This window comes from Astatotilapia calliptera, chromosome 17 (genome assembly GCF_964374335.1).
Source record: "Astatotilapia calliptera chromosome 17, fAstCal68.1, whole genome shotgun sequence".
Lineage (NCBI taxonomy): Eukaryota > Metazoa > Chordata > Actinopteri > Cichliformes > Cichlidae > Astatotilapia > Astatotilapia calliptera.
Window position 1 is genome coordinate 37513445 of NC_137438.1, and position 26129 is coordinate 37539573.

The window sequence follows — 26129 nt, forward strand, 5'->3', positions numbered from 1 at the left end:
GGCAGGAGGGTGAAGAGTCCATGTGATGGGTGACTGGGGTCTTTGATGATTTTCCCAGCCCTTTTCAGACACCGCTTCCTGTAGATGTCTTTTATGGCAGGAAGTGGTGCTCCGGCGATGCGCTGGGCAGTTTTCACGACCCTCTGCAACGCCTTCCGGTCCGAGGCAGAGCAGTTCCCGTACCAGACTGTTATACAATTGGTCAGGATGCTCTCGATGGTGCAGCGATAGAAGTTCACCAGGATGTCTGAGGACAGGTGGTTCTTCCTCAGAGTCCTCAAGAAGAAGAGGCGCTGGTGAGCCTTCTTGACCAGCTTGGAGCAGTTGGTCGTCCAGGTGAGATCCTCGGAGATGTGGACTCCCAGGAACTTGAAGCTGCTCACACGCTCCACAGCCGTCCCCTTAATGTGGATGGGTGGATGTGGGTCAGCATTCCTCCTGTAGTCCACGATGAGCTACTTGGTCTTCTCGGTGTTAAGCAGCAGGTTGTTTCTGTCGCACCACTCAGCCAGACGATCCACCTCCTCCCTGTAGGCGGCCTCATCGTTGTCACTGATGAGGCCAATCACCGTGGTGTCATCTGCAAACTTAATGATGGTGTTGGAACCATCAGCAGGTCTGCAGTCGTGGGTGAAGAGGGAGTAGAGGAAAGGGCTCATCACACAGCCTTGTGGTACACCGGTGTTCATTGTGATGGTAGATGAGCAGCGGTTATCCAGCCGGACATGTTGGGGGCGGTTGGTCAGGAAGTCCAGTAACCATTTGCAGATGAGGGAACTGATACCCAGGTCTGTCAGTTTCCTGATGAGTTGTGAGGGGTGGATTGTATTGAATGCTGAACTGAAGTCTATAAACAGCATTCTGGCGTAGGTGTTGTTGTTGTCCAGGTGTGAGAGGACAGAGTGCATTGCGATGGAGACTGCATCCTCTGTGCTCCTGTTCCGGCGGTATGCGAATTGGTGGGGGTCCAGGGTGGGGGGGAGACAGGATTTGAAGTGTGCTAGGACCAGTCGCTCCAAACACCTAGTGATGATGGGGGTGAGTGCTACTGGGCGGTAATCATTGAGGCAAGATGGGTTGGAGTTTTTGGGTATCGGGACGATGGAGGTGGATTTGAAGCAGGCCGGTACCACAGATTATATGCTTAAACTTAGTTACAGCGCTTTCAGAAAGACATCTACTGTGATAAAGTCTACTCTCCACTGCTGTGTAATCAATTATTGTAAATTTAAATGTTATCAGGAAATGATCAGTGGGAGAGAGTTTTCAGGAAATACTGCTAAATGTTCAGTTTCTATGCCATATGTTAAAACAAGATCTAGAGTGTGATTAAAGTGGTGGGTGGGTTCTTTTACATTTTGAGAGAAGCCAATTAAGTCTAATAACAGATTAAATGCTGTATTGAAGCTGTCATTTTTAGCATCTACATTGATGTTAAAATCACCCACAATAATTATTTTATTTGAGCTGAGCACTAAATCAGACAGAAAGTCTGAGGAATCAGACAGAAAGTCTGTGTAAGGCCCAGGTGGACGATAAATGATAACAAGACTGGTTTTTGCGTTTTACAGCTGGGGTGGACAAGGCTAAGCATCAGGTTTTCAAATGAATTAACAGTCTATTCTTCATGAAGACTCAGACAAAGACGTGACAAGCTCGGAGAAGATCAAACAGCTGGTGGTCCAGGGGGAATCATGTCATTAAGGAGCTAGAAGCTCTGCATTTCCTTTGAAAATATCGGGCTATGAAAAAAAGACGACCCCCATTGCTGACGCTGAAACGTTTGTGTGGGTTGCCATGACAACGCCACAAGTGCGTCTCAAATTGTTATATTGTTTTCTATTTGTTTTCCTTTATTTAGTACTGATGTTTGTGTACTCACTCACCCCCTCCCTCCTGTGCTGAATCATAGCATGAACGAATCACTCAGGACTCACTCACCCCCTCCCTCCTGGCTCACAGCTTCTTCTTCTTGGTTAGCAACCAATGTTAAGGAGCATTACCGCCCTCTGGCACACAGCTCAGTGGACATTTAGATGAGAAAATATATATTTGACATATTTGAGGAAAATACTAATAAAATAAAATATAAATAAAATAAATGTTCCCTTTAAAAAAATTTTTCTCTATAAAAATAGTTGATTTTTTCTTTTTCAATCACTCATCTGAGTGATTTTCAATCTCTACTAGATTGAAAATGTGACGTCATTTCCGGGGTAAAACCCCAAAGGATTGTAGGTACGAGTGGCAAGCGGTACTAGCGCATGCAGGCGTTCACATGAAAACAGTCACACAACGATAAAAAGAAACACAAGAATGGCAAGAAGCTGTTGTATTATTAACTGCAATAGCCTGTCGCATGACAGCCACGGGAAGCCGATGGGTAAAGAGATCGGTTGTTATCGGATTCCGTCATGGAAGAGAAATTGTTCAAGCCATGTTTCCGAAGTAACAAAGAGCCGACGGATGGTCTGGATTGCAGCCATTCCAAGACCAAATATAATGTCTCCGGTAGTGGTTTTAGATACGGGCGATTGCCCGGGGTGGCATCGTCGTGGGGGGCGGCATCACGGATATCGGCAAAAAAAAATTAAAAATTGCTCGTACTTATGCTGCCCCGACATCAGCCAGCACATACTGGGAATGGCATAGGCACAAATCGGTTTTCTATCGCCCATTTGCTGGGAGTAAGGGCGCCCTCCGTTTGCGAGGTGCGCCTGCTGCTTGCGGCACAGGGAGGAGAGGGCGGGGCGGCGGGGGATTCTCTGGCTGGCTGGAGCAGCATCTAATAACCAACTCGCAAAATAAAACAAAAATAAAAACAAAACAACAAACAAGAAAACACCAGACATTATAATACACACTTATAATTTGAAATTCGAAATTCTATACACGAAAAGTGAGCGCGAGAGCCCTCGGTGCGCCTGCTTGCTGCTGAAGTCAAAGTAAACTTTATTGTCATCTCCGCTACATCCAGTCCAGTATATAGAGAGACGAGACGACGAGGCTCCAGTTACAGCAGTGCAAGTAAACAAACAATATAAAAGAGTAAGAAAAAATATACACTTTAGGACTCGGGGTAAAGGGATCAATAACAATTTAAAATTTATAATTTACAGTTTGATGATTTAAAGTCTCACACACAACCCGTCGAAAGGGGAGGGGGGCCAGCTGCTTCCAAATAGAGCACATTTCATTCATAATGTTGTAAATCCAAGCCCATTATGTATTCATGATTTGAATCCTGGGTTGTGTGAAATCTCAGAAATAAACCCTAGACAAAGTGAATCTGTGAACCAGGGTGTAGTTCTATTAGGTTATCAAAGGAGCTTGCAAAGAAAAGCGTCTGGACTTCTTTAAGTTGCTTGAAGACGTTTCACCTCTCATCCGAGAAGCTTCTTCAGTTCTAAGGTCAAATGGTGGAGAGTCCCAGATATAAACCTAGTGGGAGTAACCCCCCACAGAGGGTCAAAAGGACCCCCTGATGATCCTCTAATCGCCTGAGCCAAGGTGTGAAACTGGGTGTGGGTCCCAATCAGCCAGAGTTTCGGGTGTGTTCATTGTGAAACCTGGCCCCACCTTATCATGCGAATTCCTGAGGTCAGATGGCCCAGGAAGTGAGTGGGCGTTAAGGCGTCTGGGAAGGGATCTCAAAACTGGATTATAGATGGCAGAGAGTTGGTGTCGTAAACCCCGTGTCGGGATACATATTGCAAAATTAAGTCCTTTGGCTAATACTCTCTTTTCAGGTTCAGTGAGAATCCTGTCTGAAAAGTTCTTAACCCATTTCTCCTGACTGACTTCAGGTGTGTTTTCTTCTCTGGGTTGTGTAGGTTCAGGATGAGGAGTGTGTGTTTTTGAAAGCAAGGTGTGAAATTTCCTGCGTTGTCTTTCTTTTCCTTTAGAGTGTTGGGCCCGCTGAGCCTTGTCCACAAACTTGTAAACCTCTTCTAAGATTGGAGAGGGTAGAAGGATTTCCAGTTCCTGCAGGGTCTGGCTGATCTTGATCTAGAGGGCATCTATGGTGAAATGGACCTGTCTTATCCTTTCACTTAAAAGGTGATTTTGTGCTCTCTGTAGAATCAAGTCTGCTCTGTATCCCCTGAGAGTGGATCCAAGGTGCAGGCTCTTAGGAACAACTCTGCTTTGTCTACATCTTAGGTTGAAACGGAGATGGTTCCTATAATCCGCTAGTTTCCTTGTTTCCCTTTCATACTCCCGCACCAGTTAAAGGGTGTTCCTCCCAAAATGTACGGCAATATGTATCCCGACACGGGGTTTACGACACCAACTCTCTGCCATCTATAATCCAGTTTTGAGATCCCTTCCCAGACGCCTTAACGCTCACTCTCCTGAGTTTTTCTGATACACCGATAAGATTCTGATAAGAAGGACAGACGCAACAACATTGTCATCTCCTATGTAGCCGGTGCAACGAGCTCATCCAAAACTCTGGCTGATTGGGACCCACACCCAGTTTCACACCTTGGCTCAGGCGATTAGAGGATCATCAGGGGGTCCTTTTGTCCCTCTGTGGGGGGTTACTCCCACTATGTTTATATCTGGGACTCTCCACCATTTGACTTTAGAACTGAAGAAGCTTCTCAGATGAGAGGTGAAACGTCTTCAAGCAACTTAAAGAAGTCCAGACGCTTTTCTTTGCAAGCTCCTTTGACTACGATGACCTGGATGACTGAGAACCTTCACAGACATCTATTAGGTTATGTTGTGGTGATCCTCGAGTTGGGGGATTTGTGTTCATACTGGAGTGCAAAATTAAAACCAAGATGGACAAGAAAAGTTCAAAGCCATCAGGTCCTCAGTTTAGAAAAAAGAGAAAAGAAGAGGAGGAGAAACGAGCAAAAGATACAGGTAAGCAGATGTGTCATTGGATAATGGCAGGTCATCCTGAAACAATCAGAATCAGAATACTTTATTAATCCCTAAGGAAATTATGCGAATTAGAGCTGCTCCAAGAAGAAATGGTAAAATAGTAACAGTAACAGTAACAGACTAAACTCCAAACAATACAATATGTTACAGATTTTAATATTAATTAGTCATTGTCAGTTGTTGATTTGTCCTGTTCTCATTGTATGAGAAATTATGATGGCTGTTTGGTAGCTGTTTGCATACAATGCATCAATGCATACTCTCTCTCTCTTCATATGTGTGTGTCTGTGTGTGTTTCTCTGGCGAAATTCAGTATAGTTCCAACAACAGTTTTATGTTAATGTATAATCCTTAATATGTTTTATGTGTGTGTGTGTGTGTGTGTGGGCGCCAGAGGGAGTGTTCGCCCGGGGCGCCAAACGGGCTAGGACCGCCACTGAACGTCTCAGAACACTCCAGCTCACATGTTAGTCTGCTCCAAGCATTTCCACAAAGGTAAGTCCTCTGTTAGTTATTACGTAATTTATCATAACATAATTGTTGATGTAGGTTACAAATAAATCTTATATTGATTTGAATTGAATTCGTTGTGCTATGCTTTGTTCACTCTGGATTTGCGGGCTAATAATTGTTGTGTTTTGTAGGAAAACCAGCCTGTAAATGGTAAATGGCCTGTATTTGTATAGCGCTTTTACTAGTCCCCCCTAGGGACCCCAAAGCGCTTTACACACCCAGTCATCCACCCATTCACACACACATTCACACACTGGTGGAGGCAAGCTACAGTTGTAGCCACAGCTGCCCTGGGGCATACGGACAGAAGCGAGGCTGCCATATCGCGCCATCGGCCCTTCTGGCCAACACCAGTAGGCGGTAGGTGAAGTGTCTTGCCCAAGGACACAACAACCGAGACTACAAAATGCTGGATCCAGACTGGGCACACTGTATCAGCCTGGGTCATACGAGTTCAAAGCTGCTACCACAGCGAGATTTGATCGAGAGAGAGAGCGAGGTGCCCAAGGGTTGTATTGAAGCAATCAAGTGATGAATAACTGTTTTCCAGTATGTTGGGTTTTTTTGTTTTTTTTGTTTGTTTTTTTGCATTGCTGATTTGTTTTTCACCGAAACAGCTAATAAAGCATAATGGAATACAATTTTGCCTCTTTTTTGTAAGATTCTATAATAGAATGAAACAATAATGCCAGTTATAAATAAAGACAATAAATTGAATGAATTAGCCGCAAATACTTTTTGACATCTAAAATGAAAATAACACTGTACACAACATTGTTTTTTACCTTTCTTTTTTTTTTACCATTGTGTGAACAACTAATGTTTGTTGCTTATGAAATCCATGAAGTGCTATAGAGAAAATTACATTTTATTTATGTAATGAACACATTTTGAACTCTTAAAGAAATATAACAAAAGGAAACACACCCAGCTGAACTAAAATGATCCATGTAGCTAACAAAAACTGTTGTGAGCCGCCACCCTCATATTGCCTTTGGGCTTTTGGAGCCTTGACCTGACTTCCATCCATTCGCTTCCGCTTATCCTTTTCAGGGTCGCGGGGGGCGCTGGAGCCTATCCCAGCTGTCATAGGGTGACCTGACTTTTAAAAAATAATTGGAAAAAAAGCAATATGCTGCTAAAAAAAATTAAAAATAGACATTTGCAAAATTCTGCCTAAATATGTATTTTACCACGTTAATGTGTGTGGCGGGGCGTGGTCTGCAACGCCGCTGCAGGGGAGGCGGACGCACCTGAGCGGCACCCGTAATGACGCCTCACCGCCCTTAGCTTTGTTGACATTTGGGTTTCTTCCCACTGTAACCAAAGTACTTGGTAACATGGGGGTCATATTGTAGGGTTTACCTTGCAATATAAAGCACCTTGAAGCTGTTAGCTGTTGTTGTGATTTGGCGCTGTACAATAAATTTGAATTGGAATGTTTATCATGTGGCTTTTTATTAATAATTTGTTAATCTAAACAATAGAAACATGCAATCATCATGTACACAAGTAGATATTTGAAAGAAGTGCTTTCTACTTTTTACTGAGTCACTGGAAAAATAAAAACATTATTTTCTCGCTGACAACTCAGTTCCTTTGGTCTCATTTCTTATGAAGTCAGATAAGTACAATCCTGGATTTGAGCTTTACAGCAGCTTTGTTGTGAAATTCTTCAGCTGTATCGGTCATTAAAAAGATGAGACACGGGTATTGTTGTCAAATTTCCCTACTGCAGGTTTATTGATTCCATCCTCCTTGTTTGGCTGACCAACATTGTCTGTTCCTCCCATGACCTAAGGAAGGAAAAGTATAAGACAGAATTGAGCGCCTGTCATCAGTCGGTTGCTTTTGATACCTTTGCTCTTCAGCACGTACCCCATCTTTGACACGTTTGAACAGGTGATAAGAAAGAGTGTCTTCTTTCATTAGCATAAGTCTTGGGTCCACCGTCTCCCTCAATCCCCCTGAAATGATGAGTGGAAGAACAAAAACAAAAAGTCCTTATGAAACAATAAGAAGATCTGAGATCACAGATCCATTCCCAAGTACAGGTAATTAATGGCAAAATCTTTATTTATTTTATTTCATTTGTTTTTTACCTGTCAAGAGACTGATGATTATTCCAACAATAACAGATGTTAAACCTCCAATGACACAGAAGTAAAGGTAGGATGGAGAGTGCCACTGAACCGCATGTCTGGTGGTGAGAGATTAGTAGATATCTTGTTAACAAATGTCTTATTAATGTAATTACACCATATTATGAAAGTATTCTGAAGGCTACAAAGGAATTTGTGAAGACAGTTTGCAAATCTTATTCATAGCCTTTTCCTTTTTTGTTTTCTTTAGGTCACGAGCAGTTGTCCAAGCATTTCACTACATATCGTACTGTGTATGACTGTGTACGTGACAAATAAAAATTTGAATTTGAATTTGAATTTGAAATGAAAAATATATTCAACAAGACTACAGTGCCACTGCGAGCTTGGCTAAAAACCAGCAGTAGGATACTTGGCACATTTATGCTTTCCACCAGGTTTATTATCATTATTATTATTATTATTATTATTATTATTATTATTATTATTAATGACCTCACAACACTGCCTTTTACTCACTTTTTTAAAATCATATGGCTTTTTTTACTTTACTATACTTTCGTTTATTATAGGAAAGCTCGGTCATCCCATCTCACCAGGCAATATTTCATTCATTCATTCATTCAAGACAGACTGAACCACACTTACATGTCATCAGTATTCTGTCCTGGGGTTGTGGTAAAAAGACTTGGTTCTGTTGGCAGTGGGGTAGTCCAATTGAAACTGCTACCAGTAGTAAAGTTACAACCCTCAGTGCTCAGAAAGAGAGGTCGGGTCATCTCAGGAGGAGAAGGGGATATCATCCCTATAATGCTCACAGAGACAGCTGCAGCCAATCCTGTCACGAGACCACATAGACCTCCCTGTGGACAAATATCAGAATCTTTATTGCCATTGCGCTTTTGAACAACAAAAACTGCATGTAAACCCATTCAGTACAAGTGGAAGGGGGCACTTTTAAGAGAAACAAGTATAGATGTACAATAAATTTTAAACAAAGAAAAAAAAATAGTATGTACAAGTCTGTCTGTGAAGGTTCTCAGTCATCCAGGTCATCGTAGTCAAAGGAGCTTGCAAAGAAAAGCGTCTGGACTTCTTTAAGTTGCTTAAAGACGTTTCACCTCTCATCCGAGAAGCTTCTTCAGTTCTAAGGTCAAATGGTGGGGAGTCCCAGATTTAAACCTAGTGGGAGTATCCCCCCGCAGAGGGACAAAAGGACCCCCTGATGATCCTCTAATCGCCTGAGCCAAGGTGTGAAACTGGGTGTGGGTCCCAATCAGCCAGAGTTTTGGATGAGCTCGTTGCACCGGCTACATAGGGGATGACAATGTTGTTGCGTCTGTCCTTCTTATCAGAATCTTATCGGTGTATCAGAAAAACTCAGGAGAGTTTTCTCCAAGCATGACATCCCGGTGCATTTCAGACCCAGCAACACGCTCAGACAAAAACTGGTTCACCCGAAAGACAAAACCCCAAAACACAGACTTAACAATGTGGTGTATGCGGTACAGTGCAGCGAGGAATGCCCAGACCTCTACATTGGAGAGACCAAACAGCCACTTCACAAGCGCATCGCACAGCATAGAAGAGCCACCTCCACAGGACAAGACTCAGCAGTCCAAATCAAATCAAATCAAATCACTTTTATTGTCACATCACATGTGCAGGTACATTGGTACAGTACATGTGAGTGAAATTCTTGTGTGCAAGCTTCACAAGCAACAGAGTTGTGCAAAATACAATAACGTAAAGAAGCAAAATACAAGAATGGCTAAATCTGAAACTAATAAATATATGTACAATATATAATAGTATATGCATTTCTGGATGTGTATACTAAATGTTTTTCTACGTGTGTGTGTGTGTATACACATATTTTACAAATTAAATAGAGTAAACAATAAAATAAAATATATAAAAACATACAGAGTTGAGACATGTGCAAAACAGTGGCATTAATGTACAGTATGTAGTGCATAATGTTAAAGTTCCAGTAGTGAAGCTGAGGTGTCTATGACGTGTTCAGCAGTCTGATGGCCTGGTGGAAGAAGCTGTCTCTCAGTCTGCTGGTTCGGGACCGGATGCTGCAGAACCTCCTTCCTGAGGGAAGCAGTCTGAACAGTTTATGGCTGGGGTGACTGGAGTCCTTGATGATCCTCCCCACTTTCCTCAGGCAGCGCTTCCTGTAGATGTCTTGGAGGGAGGGAAGCTCACCTTCAATTATCCGTTCAAAGCACCGCACTACTCTCTGGAGAGCTTTGCAGTTGTAGGCGGTGCTGTTGCCATACCAGGTGGTGATGCATCCAGTGAGGATGCTCTCAATGGCACAGTGATAGAAGGTCCTGAGGATGCGGGGGTTCATGCCAAATCTTTTCAGTCTCCTGAGAAAGAAGAGGCGCTGCTGCGCCTTCTTCACTGTTTTGTTTATGTATACTAAACACGTAAGATCCTCAGCCGGATGTACTCCAAGGAACCGGAAGCTGCTCACTCTCTCCACAGCAGCGCCGTTGATGGTGATGGGGGTGTGTACTTCTCTGCACCTCCGGAAGTCCACTATCAACTCCTTTGTCTTTGCGACGTTGAGTGTGAGATGGTTGTCTTGACACCAGTGTTCAGGGCGCTGACCTCCTCCCTGTAAGCCGTCTCATCACCATTGGTGATAAGACCCACCACTGTAGTGTCGTCCGCAAACTTCACAATGATGTTGGAGTTGTTAGTGGCTGTGCAGTCGTAGGTGTAGAGTGAGTACAGGAGAGGGCTCAGTACACACCCCTGTGGAGCACCAGTGTTCAGTGTGATGGGGGATGAGGTGATGCTGCCCAGTCTGACCACTTGGCGTCTGTCAGACAGGAAGTTAAGGATCCAGCTGCAGAGGGAGCTTCCCAGTCCTAGATCCTGCAGTTTCCTGTCCAGCTTCGAGGGAACGATGGTATTGAATGCTGAGCTGTAATCTACAAACAGCATCCTCACATATGTGTCTCTCTTCTCCAGGTGTGACAGGGCAGTGTGTAGTGTCAGGGCTATGGCATCATCAGTGGACCTGTTGTGGCGGTATGCAAACTGTAGAGGGTCCAGTGAGTCGGGTAGTGCAGAGCAGATGAAGTCCCTGACCAGCTTCTCGAAGCATTTGCTTACGATGGGGGTCAGGGCTAAAGGTCGCCAGTCGTTCAATGAGGAGATGGTGGAGGATTTGGGTACAGGGACGATGGTGGCCATTTTGAAGCAGGCTGGGACTACAGACAGAGAGAGGGAAAGGTTGAAGATGTGCGTGAACACTCCAGCCAGCTGAGCCGCGCATGACCTGAGGACGCGGCCGGGAATCCCGTCCGGACCAGTAGCTTTGCGTGCGTTCACCTTCCTGAAGCACTTCCGCACATCCTCCTCAGACACAGTGTGCGCACTGACGTCATCCGTGGTGCACACACTGTCCGGTCTCATGGTGTTTGCTGTGTCGAATCTAGCGTAGAATACGTTTAGATCCTCACACAGAGAGGCCGTGGTCTGCGGTGTGCTGGTTTTCCCTCTAAAGTCTGCGATCGTGTTTAGTCCCTGCCACATACTCCGAGGGTTGTCAAACTGTTGCTCCACCCTTTCCCTGTACTCACGTTTGGCTGCTTTGATCGTCTTCTGGAGTTGGTAATGTGCGTGTTTGTGGTCCGATGTGTTCGCGGAGGCAAAGGCGGTGCTCCGTGCCGCCAGTGCCGCGCGAACATCTCTGTTAATCCAGGGTTTTTGATTTGGGAAGGATTTAACTGTTCTGGATGGGACGACATCTTCCACGCATTTCCTGATAAATCCGCAGACTGAGTCTGTGTACTCATCAATGTCCCTAGCAGCCACGTGAAACATTTCCCAGTCCGCGTGATCAAAACAGTCCCGCAGCGTAGACTCCGATTGGTCCGTCCAACAGTGCACCGCCCTCCGGGTTGGAGCTTCCTGTTTCAGCTTCTGCCTGTAGGTGGGCAGGAGCAGGATGGAGCGGTGATCTGATTGGCCGAATGGGGCGCGGGGAAGGGCTTTATACGCATCCCGGAAAGAGGTGTAGCAGTGGTCAAGTAGCCGGTCTCCACAAGTGTTGAAATGGATGTGTTGGTGGAGTTTTGGTGAGACTTTCTTCAGGTTTCCCTTATTAAAGTCTCCGGCTGTGATAAACGCCGCCTCTGGGTGTGCGGTTTCCTCGCTGCTGATCGCGCTGTACAGTTTCCTGAGTGCTCGGTCAGTGTCGGCTTGTGGGGGAATGTAAACGGCCGTAATAATCACTGCTGTAAATTCCCTCGGTAGCCAGAATGGCCGGCACTTAATCATCAGGTACTCCAGGTCCGGTGAGCAGAAGGATTTGACCGGGTGCACGTTCGCATAATCACACCAGCTGTTGTTGATCATGAAACATACACCACCGCCTCTGCTTTTCCCAGTAAGATCCTGTGACCTGTCCGCGCGGTGCACAGAGAACCCCAGTAGTTGTATTGCGGAGTCCGGTACCTTGTCCGATAGCCAGGTTTCTGTGAGGCAGATCACACAGCAGTCCCGCATCTCTCGCTGGAATGAGATCCGTGCCCGAAGCTCGCACAGCTTGTTCTCCAGAGACTGCACATTAGCCAGTAATAAACTGGGTAACGGTGGTCTGTTAGTGCGCCGTCTCAGTCGAACCAGAACGCCAGATCTTGTGGCCTCCAGGGACAGAGAACAAAGGCGTCTCAGGTGAGATGAATGGGGGGTCTGCAAACGGAGCGTCCGTGTTGCAAAACTTGAACTCCGGAAAGTTATAAGAAAGACCGTCTTTTATGTCCATCTGCATCTTAAGGATAAAGGTCACTCTTTTGAGGATGCCAATGTTCACATTTTGGACAGAGAGGACAGATGGTTTGAAAGAGGAGTGAAAGAAGCCATCTATGTCCACTGTGAGCGACCATCTTTGAACAGAGGCGGGGGTTTACGACACCAATTGTCTGCCATCTATAATCAAGTTTTGAGATCCCTCCCCAGACGCCTTAAAGCCCACTCACATCCTGGGCCATCTGACCTCAGGAATTCGCATGATAAGGTGGGGCCAGGTTTCACAATGAACACACCCGAAACTCTGGCTGATTGGGACCCACACCCAGTTTCACACCTTGGCTCAGGCGATTAGAGGATCATCAGGGGGTCCTTTTGTCCCTCTGCGGGGGGATACTCCCACTAGGTTTAAATCTGGGACTCCCCACCATTTGACCTTAGAACTGAAGAAGCTTCTCGGATGAGAGGTGAAACGTCTTCAAGCAACTTAAAGAAGTCCAGACGCTTTTCTTTGCAAGCTCCTTAGACTATGTACAAGTCTGTATACAAGAATGTACAAGTGAGAATACGGTTGCCACACAGTGCTTCAGTCCTCAGAATATTGCACAGTTCCTTCGAAATATTGCACAATTAAAAGACGAACAAGAATATTACACAGTTAAAAAGAAAAAAAATATTGCACAGTTGAAGGCTGTGTTTTTGCAGTGGCTTATCTCCCAAGTGTATTTATAAATGCAACAGCCCTGGCGTATGTGCTGTTTCTGTCTGTTTGTTTTGGCCTTAATTGTCCAGTACCGCCTTCCTGAGGGTAACAGCTGGAACAGGTGATGTGCGGGGTGGGATGTGTCCTTCTGGATGCTGTAGGCTTTCCTGTGGCAGCAGGACCTGTACACCTCCTCCAGGGAAGAGTACAGCTCTTGATCACAGCTGATGATCCTCTGTGCTGTGTTGATGACCCTCTGGAGTGATGCTTACTCCTAAGCAATACTGCTGGCAAACCACACTGGGATGCAGTATGTCAGTGTACTTTCAATGGAGCACCTGTAGAAGGACACTAGCAGCTCCTTGGCTAAGGCGTTGTTCTTCAGGACGCTCAGGAAGTGGAGTCGCTGCTGTGCCTTCTTGATCATAGCTGTGGTGTTTGTTTTCCAGGATAGGTCACCACCCAGGTGCAGGCCCAGGAGTCAGAGACCCTCTCCAAACAGTCCCCATTAATGTGTATGGGCTGGGGGTCAGATTTGTTTCTTCTGAAGTCAACTACTATTTCTTTGGGGGTTTTTTGGTATTGACGACCAGATTGTTTCAGCTGCACCTTGATGACATATTTTCGACTTCATCCCTGTATGCAGACTCATCTCCCGTCGTGATGAGCCCAATCACAGTTGTGTCATCAGCAAACTTGTTAAAGTTAATATTTACAGCATACGAATGTTGGATGGGTGGGTGGGGGGTGCAGTCGTGAGTGTATAGAGCGTACAGCAGGGGACTCAGCACACATCCCTGAGTTTGGTCATTATTATTTTTATCCTACTGTTAACATTTTTTTTAAAACATTAAGCATTTAATAAAGTGTTTTTTAATACTGTTAATAAGAAAAATGCTCCCGTACTATGTTATACGATGATAAATTGATGTTAGGTTGATTTAGGAAAATACCAAAATGAGAATGGACTTACTTTGGAGTTGACAAATGGACAGAGGACACCCAAACTGAACAGACCGAGTAAAGGACCCCCAGTGACCCCCCAAATGATGGACACTGCCTGTTTGAAGAGACCTGCAGCTCAAAAAACACTTTACAAATGGTCGTATTTACTGAGGTGAAAAATGTACTTATTTATGTAATTAACATGCTTTCTAATAAACAACAACATTCCTGGATAGGGATGGGTACCAGTACCGGTTCTGACAAACGGTAGTAACCAGACCGAAAAGCAGCGCACATTTCGGTGCTTTCGTTTTTTTCCTGAGATGTCATACACTTTGGATTCTAGCCAATCATTTTACCTTTGCAAGCGTAGTAGGCGGGCCCAGGTACGTACTGTACGTTCTTTTAGAATAGAGCTACAGATTAAAAATGCCCAAGGCGAAGCGGTCAAAAGTCTGGCTGTACTTGACAGCAAAAGATGCAAACTCAGCAGCCTGCAACAAGTGCTTTAAGCTGATACTGTGCAAGGGAGGTAACTCCTCGAATCTGATGAAACACCTGGCGACGTGTAGCATTTTGTTAAAAGCCGAGAAGTGCGCCGTATTTGATAGCTTGCTGCGAGACCTCACACCGAGCACATCTACTGCGGGTGTGGCCCCTGTTATCGGACCCGGAGTTAGCAACATCCCCCAAGAACCCGAAGAGGAGAGTCCTGGCCCCTAGCCCTGCCAGTGTAGCAGAAATGATGACGGATGATGATGGCAGCAGCCGTTCTTTTCTGCGTGAGTAGTTTAATGTTGTTCGTGTGTAATTTACGTTGAGTAGGCTAACCACGTTATTAATTTAATGCACGTAAGGTGAACTAGCAAACACCGTCGTAGTTTCATGCGGCTGTCTTCTTGTTTGATGGCAGATACTCCCTTCACCCTGGCCAAAAAGGCTAAAATGACCAAAGAAAAAGAGGGAAACAGCTAAACATGAGAGGTTTTTGGACAAAGTCTGTGTTTATTCCATTGTTTAAGCACTGCTTCCAGCCAAGAGTGATACCATTGTTATGACCCGGCTCAAAAGCCGCAACATAAAAAAGGAGATGAATACCAGAGTACGGGTGAGAAGAGGTTTTATCTTAAAATGGAATAGCAGGTTGGCTAAAAGACAAGGCACAGACAAGTGAGCTCCCTGCAGCTTGCCTCAGGTATGCTTTTATCCACACCTGACTGGGTGTGGCCGATTAGGGGCTGCAGAGGGACGTAACACCTCCCTTAAAAGGGTCCCTCTAGGACCCCTAAACAAATTAAAAGTCCCTCTGAAGCCTTGAACCCTCAAAAATAAGTTGGCATATTTAAGCATGGATGGGCATGAGGATTTGAAGTAACATGTGACCAACACAAAGGAGCACAACAGTCACAAACCCAGAATGATTACCTGATCTGCTACAACACAAAACCAAAAGTAGCAACAAATAATCACAACTAAGTGATCTGTTGTCTCCACCACACAAACAGTCACATACAAGTGGCCCTATACCACAACAAGTTACTTTAATCCAAAAAGTTCAGTAAATCAAGCACACTAGTGACCAACCACAAAATGGAGAGCTACGGCCACACAATGATCACATCAAGGGTGGCTCAGCACCCCACAGTGTTATTGCCATCACCTGGCCAACAACACTCACAAGTGATCCAACAAAATAGCCATATTCCCCACAACACTAACGGTCACAACACAAAACACTCACCTCACAAAGATCTCATTAGCATCCATCAACACTGACATATGCACACACATGGTGTACACACAATGCCAACCTAAAAACAGCCTACCTGCCTCAGCTACAGACCATAATCATGAATGGTCTCAAACCTCCTACCAAGTTTGGTGCCACTGATTTACTATGTGCAACTCCCAGCCTAAAACACTAAAAACAACAAAACACTAACTTTACCTATCCTAGTCTTCAGTGGTGTACCAGGCTCGAGGCAACTTTAAACACGAACTCGAGAGCAGGCAGCAGACCAGAGATATAGTCTCCTACCAAACTCTGAAGCGTACCCCCACCCAAAATAGCCACCAAACACAACAAATTAAAACAAGCAAAACAACAAACAAGTGCTTCGCTGAAAGGGCAGCACAGACACCCAGCTGAAACACACTCACTAAAGGGACGTTACTCAATCACAGTGAACACCTTCACTCACCCACTTAAAAGCAATACAAAAAACTGATATGCAATCTCCACTAAAATGTCCAAATATCCCGGACGAGCCGCCACTTATGTTACGACCCAGCTCAAAAGCCGCAACATAAAAACGGAGATGAATAACAGAGTGTTAGTGTGAAGAGGCTTTAGCTTAAAATGGCTTAGCAGGTTGGCTCAAATGGCTTGTACCACCAAGGCAAAGACTAGTGAGCTCCCTGGACACTTGCCTCAGGTATGCTTTTATCCACACCTGACTAGGTGTGGCCAATTAGCACCATCTGAACACACTGAGCAGATTAGAGGCTGCAGAGGGACGTAACACCATATATGCCCTATAGCTGCAGAAAAGGCTAACATTGTTACCTTTTTACAAAAAAACCAGCTAAACATAAGAGGTTTTTGGACAAAGTGTGTGTTCTCCATTCTTTAAGCACCGGTTCGAGCACCGTTTAAGCACCAGCACCGTTTCAAAAGTACCGGTTTGGTACTGGTATCGGATAAAACCTAAATGATACCCATTCCTATTCCTGGATGTGTTTGCCTGAACACATTGACAGCTCTGCATCAACAGATCCCTCTACCTGCATCATATGTCCCATGAGTGATGCCAGTCCAGCCATGGCAACGCATACAATTCCAAAAAACAAACCTGCAAAAACATCACATCACAAAATGACATTTTTATTGACTAACAGCCGCATCCACGTAGCAGTGCTCAGTTTAATCTAATATAACATGCAGTCTGTGTTATAAACAAACAACAGGAAACCCGTTATTTACTCAGCCCTTTGGAGATCAAGAGAAGCTTTTTCTCAGATAGTTTAATGCGTGGTTTGATCAGGTCCTCCATGGTCACTGCAGCCATTGCGTTGATTGAAGTAGAAACTGTGCTGAACATGAAGAAATGAACCATGTTTACTCTGGACTAATGGACATAACTGACACTTCAAATGTGGCACAGCTTTAAATGTTACATGCAACATGAATAAAAATATATCAAATTATGTTGTATGAACCTCAGAGAGGCACTATAGACTGCAGCAAAAAATAGTCCTGGAAGACCTTGGTGATCTGCCAAGATATCCATCACCAAATAAGGCAACAGCTGTAAAGGGAAAAAAAGATTTTTATTTTAAGATCATAAAATAACTTGAATAAAAACAAACATCCTGTGGTTTCTTTGTTTATGTGTATGTACCTGATCAGGTGATGAAACTTGTCCAGCTTTCCATGGGTCACAGTTCTTATAGAACGAATAAAGACACAGCCCTGAAATCACTGACGATGTCAGCGTGCAAGCTAGGCCTAACACATTGATGAAGAGAGCTCTGAAAAAACACAACACGAAAAAGTGACGTATGCAAACAAAAATCAGTGTAGCATAGCAAACGAGATTATATTTCTTATCACTGTATGCTGATGATGTCATCATTTATCATAGCTATCTTTTCCGAGTTTATGATAAGAACGTGTCATTTGCCAGCAAACCCCACCAATGTAGTGCCTTTGGCTGAATCAGAATTTACATAGATGTGGAAATAGACGTGTCATATATCGTTGTTTATTGGTGTTTTTTTTATTATTATTATTTTAATTATTAGTTTTGCAAGCTAAACAGGAAGGAAGGAATACATTCCTTTGAATCACTCACAATCTGGCATGTTTAATGCTCTTGCAGGAGTTGTATCTCTGAACTTGAGGTTGGTAGGTCCCATAAATTGAGCTCCAAGTAAAGGCCCCTCCGATGACAAGTGTCCAAAAAGTGTGTCTTCTCAGAGGGTTTATGTCAAAGCTGGGATTACACAATGAAAGTATGATTTTAGTATAACACACACACACACACACACACACACACACACACACACACACACACACACACACACACACACACACACACACACACACACACACACACATATACTCACTCCACAAAGTTAATTCTTCCTCCTTCTTGGGCATCTGACAAGATAGTGGAGATTCCTCCTTTTAAGATCACACTTTTGATTATAACAGACATGTAGCCTGCAAACATTATTCCAATCTGGAAGAAAAATCAGAGATTTGTTTGGTTGGCAGATCTGTATTCTGTAACTATGTTGACAGATTTTGGTCCCAGTTATCAAATTCTTGCTAATTTACATGAATACTGCAAAGAATCAAGACATGACTCAAACGTGGTTGTGGTGTCGATAAAATTAGACTGAAACCTGATTGCAATTTAATTCAGTTTTACTTACATAGAATATGGAATATATTTATATGGTTCCAAATCATAACAAAAGGACATTATATTGTAAGATAAAGACCCTACAATCCAGAGAAAACACCAGCAATCAAATGGCAGTGTGAACAAAAAATTTCCTTTTAACAGGAAGAAACGTCAACATCAAGGAGGGGCAGCCATCTACCACAACTATTTGGAGGGAATGTTGTATTGTGTATTTTTTTCAATTTATTTGATCCAGAACCCTACCTGAACAACATCTGTCCACACCACAGCTTTCAGGCCACCCTGTAACAAACGCCACAAAACAAGAAAAATCTCTGTCAAAAAGGTTAGGAAGCTGTATTAATGAACAGAATGCATAACGTGGAAATATGTGACCGTATTCTGTAGTAGAACATTTTCAGAAAGCACAAGTGATGGGAATAACGGCGTTACAAGTAACGACGTTACTTTTTTCAGTAATGAGTAATCGAACTAATTACTATTCCTTTTGTTACAACGCCATTACCGTTACTAACAAGAAAATGCGGTCTGTTACTATTTTTCAACAAATAGACGGCTGAAGCTGTCTTCAGCTTACCGCATCTTATAGAAGTTGCACGGAAGCAGCTGTAATTTGGCACAACACCTGTAGCTAAGGGGCAAAACAATCGCATGAGTGCTGCTGTTTGACTGAGGAAGAATAAAGTGGTCGTGGTAAGCCAATCACATGACCACTTTAAGATGCCAAAGCAACAAGGTGATATATACCAGTTTTTAAATTGTGGTGATAGGCCACGTAAAACCAGAGTCATGATAAACAAGATATACGTGGCGTTTTTTTCCTCAATAGCTTCGTCATGTTAACTGTCTAAGGGCAGCGCAGCGAGACCTCTCTGCTTATGACCATGCAACACATTATGCAATGACGGTTCCAACTTTTGACCCTTAATGATTGCATGTGAAAGCATCAAATTTAAAAAATCAGAGGTGATGTTACATGAGAGATATTTTGTTTTAAAGGGTAAATGGGAAGGGGACCTCATGAATTTTAGGAAAATGTAAATATTCTCATTTAATCTCTGCTGAATGTGAAAGTGGGGGTCTCTTAAGGTTCCTGGCTTAGTGATGCTCGATGAGGTTCGACTGACAATGTGATGCACTGCAGTGTGTGTGTCGTATGTAATAAATGTTTTACTAACCAGTGCACAATACAAAGTACAAACAGTGGCTGTCGAAATAATCCCACCCCACAGGTTCATACCAGTCACTGCAAAAAGAAGGGAAATTCATTAACAGGGGAAACACTCTTGTTCAAGATCCCTTCACGAACTTAACTGCTGTGAACTGGACCTGACATACCTTGGTTCAAAGCCAGAGCTGGAGCATAAATTACAAGTCCAGTGTAGAGCAACTGTGGCAAAGAGTTAGAAAGTCACAACAACAACATGTCTCTGCTGATACCAACGTAGTTTTATGTGCAGAAGTCAAAGCACTACAAAGATTGAACCACTGGCTTCTTACTACGTTAAAAAAGAAGATCAGCATTCCCAGGAGACGAGTGGCTCTGCTGAAACGCAGCTCCAGATACTTGGCAGAGACCAGACAGAGAAAAGACGCATATTGATACTGATACATGAAACTTCTAGTTCCCCTCACTCCCTACAAATCAGAGGCAAAACTAGTAATAATGTTGAAAACAAAACCACAGTTACCTCATATGTGCTGTTGATGGCCAGTCTGTAGAAAACTGGGAGAAAGACCTCGGATGTGTACACCACTGCTATTACATAGGAAATACTTAAATAGCCAAATATGGCTCCGTAGCGATACACCTACGGACAGGTTGAAAAAGATTTATGGAAACACAAAATAGCAAAACAGCTGGTTGGCTGGTGAAACTTTGCCGGAGATCATTTGAAACGCTGATGCTGCTGATACTGAACGAGCTTTGGAGCAACATATGAACAGTGCTGAACTCTGGTGAGTAACACGAAAACTTTAAATTCGTTATTTGATTTGTTTGAAATTGAAAGCGGTGCACTCAAAGTAATGCTCGGTTAGCTGACTCCAGCCGTCTTCTAATGCACAGAAATCACAGTTTTACGCATTTTATAAAATTCTAATTTAAGCTCTGAATAAATGTTTGTGCGCTGAGGAAGCTGAGTGCAGATCCAGGACAGTCCCGACACGTTACCTCGGCTGGGTTGGAGAGCACAGTGACGGATGACATGTAGCTGGCAGTGAGGGACATGGAGACAGCCAGGGCATTGAGTTTTCGGCCCCCAGTTAAAAAGTCCCTGGAGTTTCCTTGTTTCCTGCTTCTCCAGGCGTAATAAAAACCAACAGCAGCAGACAGGAGCAGAACGACAGCAAACACCACATAGTCTGCTGCCACGAGCAAGTGAGCATCCCCGGACATTTTATCAGTCGGAGCAAAACTGAAATAAAGCTAAAGCGTTTATCAGGCAGTGCTTTGTAGATCACTGGGAAGGCGGTGTCATCACCTCCAGGTACTCTATTGAACTGTAAGATAAATTATTCCAGACGGTGCGCGCACGTGTCCTTTCAGTTTAACTTGACACTCAAAGTTAATGAATAAAGTTTAGAAGTTAGAGTTTGAACCCAAACACATAAAACGTGGGTAACAATAGTACTTTGTGCCACCACCAGGGACGTGCTCTTTGTCCTGAGATTTGGGTCATTTCTGCAAATTACACTGTGTTTGCATTTGGAACACCATGTGTATTTGTTCTGGGCTCTCTTAATAATCGGTTATTGCATTTAAGACACTGTTATGGCATCCTAAGCACTTGTTTAACCATTGTGCTTCTCCATTAAAAGTAATCCTATAGACTAAAGGTGCCAAACATAGGGCCCGTGGGCCAAAAGACTGCCCCACTGGATATCTTTAGAGCTTAAACTTAGGACTTTTGACTGTATTTTCATAAGTTTCACAGTTTTTCCTGATAAAGATGTTCACCATGACCATTCATATTATACACCAAAGTAAGGGATAAATAATTCAATGACAGAAACCTTCCTCTTTTTGTTTGTTTCTCATTCTCAATGGAAATTTTTCATTAGTATTTTTCATTTGTTATATTGTCATAATGGGTCCACAGTAATAACAATAAATTGTAAGTGGCTGATAAGAGTTTCATAAACTGCCTCTTCTGTTTAGTGATTAGTCGCTTCCCTGGTGTTGTACCTTTTCACATGTGAAGCGATTGTTTTAGTTTCTCACTGTGCAGGGTATAATGCTGGATGCTCGTACGAATAACAATAAAGTTCACTCTAACATTTCATTTGATGGATTTTATGAATCCCACCTTTCCCTTCCCATCTATGTTCTGATTGTTTAGGGTTTAATAACCCCAGCAGGTGCTAAGAATAATTTAGTCACTTTTTATTTTTACAGTGATCCAATGACAGCGGGAATGGGCTCCAGTCCAACCGTGACCCGGAGTGTATATGTGGAAGAAATGGATGGACTATGAGTCAAATTCATTTTAAATGAGCCAGTCACTTGTTAACTTAGGGAGATGTTTCCCAATTGACTCAACGTTTAAGTTGGCTCAATGTTTTTGAATGCATCTTCAATCTGTGTGCAGCTGTCCTGTCATGGTTATCTGATCATATATATGTAATGAAATCAAAGGAAGAGGAAAAAGTGGCAGAGTTGGCAAATGGACACAGGATACCCAACACAAACAGACCAAACAGTTCTATAACTTCCACTGACCCCACCCATGATGGTTATTGCCTGTGAGAGACATCTGAAGTGAAACCTTAAATGCTTTATATACACATGCACATGTTTAAAAAGTTCAAGTGTTTGGTAGGCCACATTTAAGATTCATGCATTTTCATGTTGTGACTTGTATCAACAGATTCTCACTACCTGAACAAGTAGTCCCATAAGTGATGCCAGGCCAGCCATAGAAACACACAACCCTCCGATACTGCAACCTGCAACAACATCGTGTAACAACTGACATTTTAATCATGAAGATTTATTAACTAATTCAGCTTTAGCCTCAGTCACATACCAGTGCTCAAAGGACAGAGTTCACCATGTACTGTGAACAGATCAGGTACGTACTCAGTGCTCTGGAGATGTAAAGCAATTGTCTGTCAGTCAGTGTGACATTTGGCTTGATCAGCTCCTCTAGAGTCACTGCAGCCAATGTGTTGATGATTGATGAGAGACTGTGCTGAGTGTAATGAAAGTTATTAAAATCCTGTACTTCACATTTGACATTTATCATTTAAGTGATGGAAACAGCTAGGAAACAAGCTGCATTAAGTAAACTATGTGGCCCAGAGGTGTTAAGTAACAAAGTACAAATACTTTTTTATATTTCCCCTAAAAGGGTCCAGGCGATGAGGGAATGTAACAAAAAGTGTTGGGTCGGAAAAAGGACACAGGGAGGCAAAAGGGTTAAAAAGTGTTATTAAAGTTTCTATTAATAACTCAACTAAAAGAGACGGACAAGCCGCTATCACCATTTTCAGAAACAAACAAAAACTCAGGCATAGGTCAGTAAACTGAAAAGTAAAAAAAGAGTTTAGTCATTAAACACTCTTCTCCGCAGAGCAGGGGTAAATAACCACCGAACACAGCCACCCACACACACACACACACCCCTCACTAACTGCAACTAACATTGCTCTCTGGCACCAGAGCTCACCTTTCAGCTGTACAAAAGAAAAAGGTGCACCTAAGGCAGGACAGATGGTAGGACACACTGACACAGGCAAATTCAGGAGGCCCTACTAGGGCCTACAACTTTCAGGTATCTGTAGTTCACTTGAGCAGTCGTCAGTCGTCATCCCCCCCCCCCCCCCCCCCCGACTATTTAATTTTACTTTCTACTAGTGATGGCCAAATGAAGCTTCCTGAAGCACTGAAGCTTGTATTGAAAAACGGTTCATTACTCGAAGCTTTTCAACACAGTCCTCTCTGGTGACATCTGGTGGCCAAAAATATGAAGAGCAGCTTGAATCCACAAAATAAAACCAACTGCTTCATTATGATTGCCCACTCTACAGAGTGGAATTCTGTCTGATATTGGGCCGCTGTTGTGTTGCTTTGAAAGTGTATTTTTTGGTGGTTAAAAATGTGTTTTATTTGTTTAATAAATAGTTTTGACCAGTAAACTCTCCTTGTTTAAATATGCACCATGGTGTGGTCTTTCTTTGCTTGTGACTTCTTGATGTTGGTAAATACAATAATTGAAAAATACCACGTTTAATATAATATATACATATAATAATGTACAACACATTATGGAATATGCTTCTGCTCTGAGGTCTTGCCTCCATGCACTTATGCAATTAATTGCTAGACGGGTGTATTTATAAATAATATTATATTAGGGAAATTTTCCCAGACATATTTTTGACCTGGGGGTAGAATTGATTGTGAAATGGAAAAGGAAAATGCTTATGAACTTGCAAATTAAAAACATGATGCATTTAAGGTAACCCTTTTTCATTTTTATTTAAAAAGAGAATTTGTTCTAGTGTGCGATGGCCGAACCTGTTCCTTTTCGTGGAGATCATTTCTCCTGCCTTAAGGAAAATCCCTTCACATGGCACAGAGGAGGCTGGAGTGCAGAGAAACTGGTAGATATGCAGTTATACAGTCTACCTGGGCCCCACAAACTATCAGCTAAAGAGAATAAATAAATTAAATTGCTGCACATTTGGCAGACTAACATTTTCAGATTAATTAAACAATAAAATATATATTTTTACAACATTACATGTAAAGAGTCAAGTGGAAGTTTTTCTAAAGTTATTTAATGATATTGTAATGGACTGGGTTACAAGTTAGTTGACTGTTGTGTTATCAGTGTTTTGTGTTCAGAATTGCCAGTTACTTATGGCATAGTTGGACCACACCCGCAGCATGGTGATTTACTGAGTGTCCTTGAATGTGCGGTAGTCTAGAGGCCGGTTGGCCTGTCAATCAGATCAGCTACCAATGACAGAGAGTCTGGAGGAGAGCAGGTGTGTGGTTGGCTGAGAGTGTTCGGGGGCGGGGGTTAGAGAGAGTGTGTGTGGTGTGGGGCGGAAGAGAGAGAGTGTCGGGGGTTGTGCTGTTGCTGTAGAGCGCACTTTTTTCCCTGTTGTTTTGGCGTTGGCTACGGCCCACAGTAGCCCGTGTTACTATTCTGAATAAACACCGGTAACCGGAACGCTGATCGTCTGTGTCTTCTGTCGAGGGACGCTACACTGGTGTCAGAAGTAAAAGCGAAGCTTTCACCTCCGGAGTTATCTGCGCTCACGCCGCCCCGACTCACGGCATTGGCTGTGGACGCTGGAGATTTTTGCGGGACTTTGCGGAATGCTTCCGATGGATTACTCCAAGATCAAGCGAAAACCTACAGCGGAAGCTCACGGACACGACTGCTCCGCCGGGGACCGGAGGTTCGCGGAGCACAGAGAGCGGGTGAGCGAGAGAAGCCGGCTTTGCATCCTCTCACCGTTCGAGTGGCCGAAAGAGCTATTTGGGGACTTCTGCAGCGGCTGGGGGTGTGGAGAAAGACATACCGACGCATAGAGGCACTTTCCACGCTTCCATGAAGACCCCCAGGTATGATGGCAAGGCTGACTGGGAAGCTTTTCATGCACAATTTGAACTGTTGGCCAGGGCTGGTGGGTGGTCTGCTGAAGAGAAATCCCTGCAGCTAGCTATGTGCCTTACTGGCGATGCCCTGTCTAGCTTGCTGCTTTTGAGCCCAGAGGGCAGGGGGGATTATGATGCTTTGGTTGGGGCTCTGAAGAGGCGGTTTGGTTCTTGCTCTGCTCCGAACCTGCTGCGCTCCAAACTGTGCAGCCGCCGCCGTCGACCAGGAGAATCCATTAGGGACCTAGCTAATGACATTGAAGGGCTGGTCCACCGCCAGACAGACTGCAGCGGAGAGGGCTCTGCAAGAGATGCAGCGTGCTGGACTCATTGAACCATCCACCAGCCCCTGGGCCTCCCCAGTTGTTATGGTTCCAAAGAAAGTGAAGGAAGACTGGCGGTTCTGCGTAGATTTCCGGCCTTTGAATAAGGTGACAAAGAAGGACCCATATCCTCTACCACGTATAGATGAGACCCTTGACATTGTGGCGGGATCCTCATGGTTCTCCTCCCTAGACCTACGCAGCGGGTACTGGCAGGTACCCCTCACACCAGATGCCAGACCAAAGACTGCATTTATTACCAGCGGAGGCTCATGACAATTTAAAGTTCTTCCTTTCGGCCTCTGCAATGCCCCTGCCACGTTTGAGAGACTCATGGATAAGGTGCTCACTGGAATTCCCCGCGGAGAATGCGTGGTTTACCTGGATGACATCTTGGTCCATGGTGCTTCTTTCCACGCTGCCCTCGGGGCCCTCAGACGGGTCCTGGAGAGGGTATTGGCAGCAGGGCTAAAACTCAACCCAAAGAAATGCTGCTTAATGCGACATGAGGTTGCGTTCCTGGGCCACCCACTGGGGGCCGGGGGGTCAGCACCATGGATGATAAGACCCAAGCTGTTAATGACTGGCCCACCCCAAAATCTGTGCAGGAGTTAAAGAGCTTCCTGGGCTTGGCATCGTACTACAGACGGTTTGTAAGGGGTTTCTCCTGCATAGCCACGCCACTGTTCCACCTGCTCCAAAAGGGTGTGACCTTCCAGTGGACAGCAGGCTGCCAGGTAGCTTTCACCTCACTGCAGGAAGCCCTAGTGGGGGCCCCAGTGCTCTCTCCGCCTGACCCCACTCTGCCCTTTGTCCTTGACACAGATG

At 44.1% G+C, this 26129-nt stretch overlaps 1 protein-coding gene across 1 annotated transcript; it reads right to left on the minus strand.

The window, feature by feature from the left end:
- Positions 1-6845: 6845 nt before the first annotated feature.
- LOC113009742 (sodium-coupled monocarboxylate transporter 1-like) lies at positions 6846-20881 on the minus strand. The gene is made up of 17 exons (XM_080291877.1): positions 20539-20881; positions 20057-20176; positions 19866-19931; positions 19704-19755; positions 19544-19611; positions 18609-18647; positions 18061-18176; positions 17787-17927; positions 17334-17463; positions 17152-17240; positions 16916-17025; positions 16717-16784; positions 13961-14047; positions 8157-8371; positions 7509-7606; positions 7285-7373; positions 6846-7202 (listed from the first exon to the last, which is right to left on the minus strand). The coding sequence occupies exons 1-17, from the start codon at positions 20761-20763 to the stop codon at positions 7098-7100; spliced, it is 1818 nt and encodes a 605-aa protein (XP_080148003.1). The 5' UTR covers positions 20764-20881; the 3' UTR covers positions 6846-7097.
- Between the last annotated feature and the right edge of the window lie 5248 nt (positions 20882-26129).

Excerpts from the sequence above, each read along its gene's own strand:
- LOC113009742 (XM_080291877.1), bottom strand. The coding sequence starts at position 20,763 with ATGTCCGGGGATGCTCACTTGCTCGTGGCAGCAGACTATGTGGTGTTT. Across the intron at positions 14,048-16,716 it reads TCATGGGACATATGATGCAG|GCAGTGTCCATCATTTGGGG; the intron begins GTAGAGGGATCT and ends CTCTTCAAACAG. Across the intron at positions 8,372-13,960 it reads GTCCATTTGTCAACTCCAAA|GGAGGTCTATGTGGTCTCGT; the intron begins GTAAGTCCATTC and ends ATTTGTCCACAG.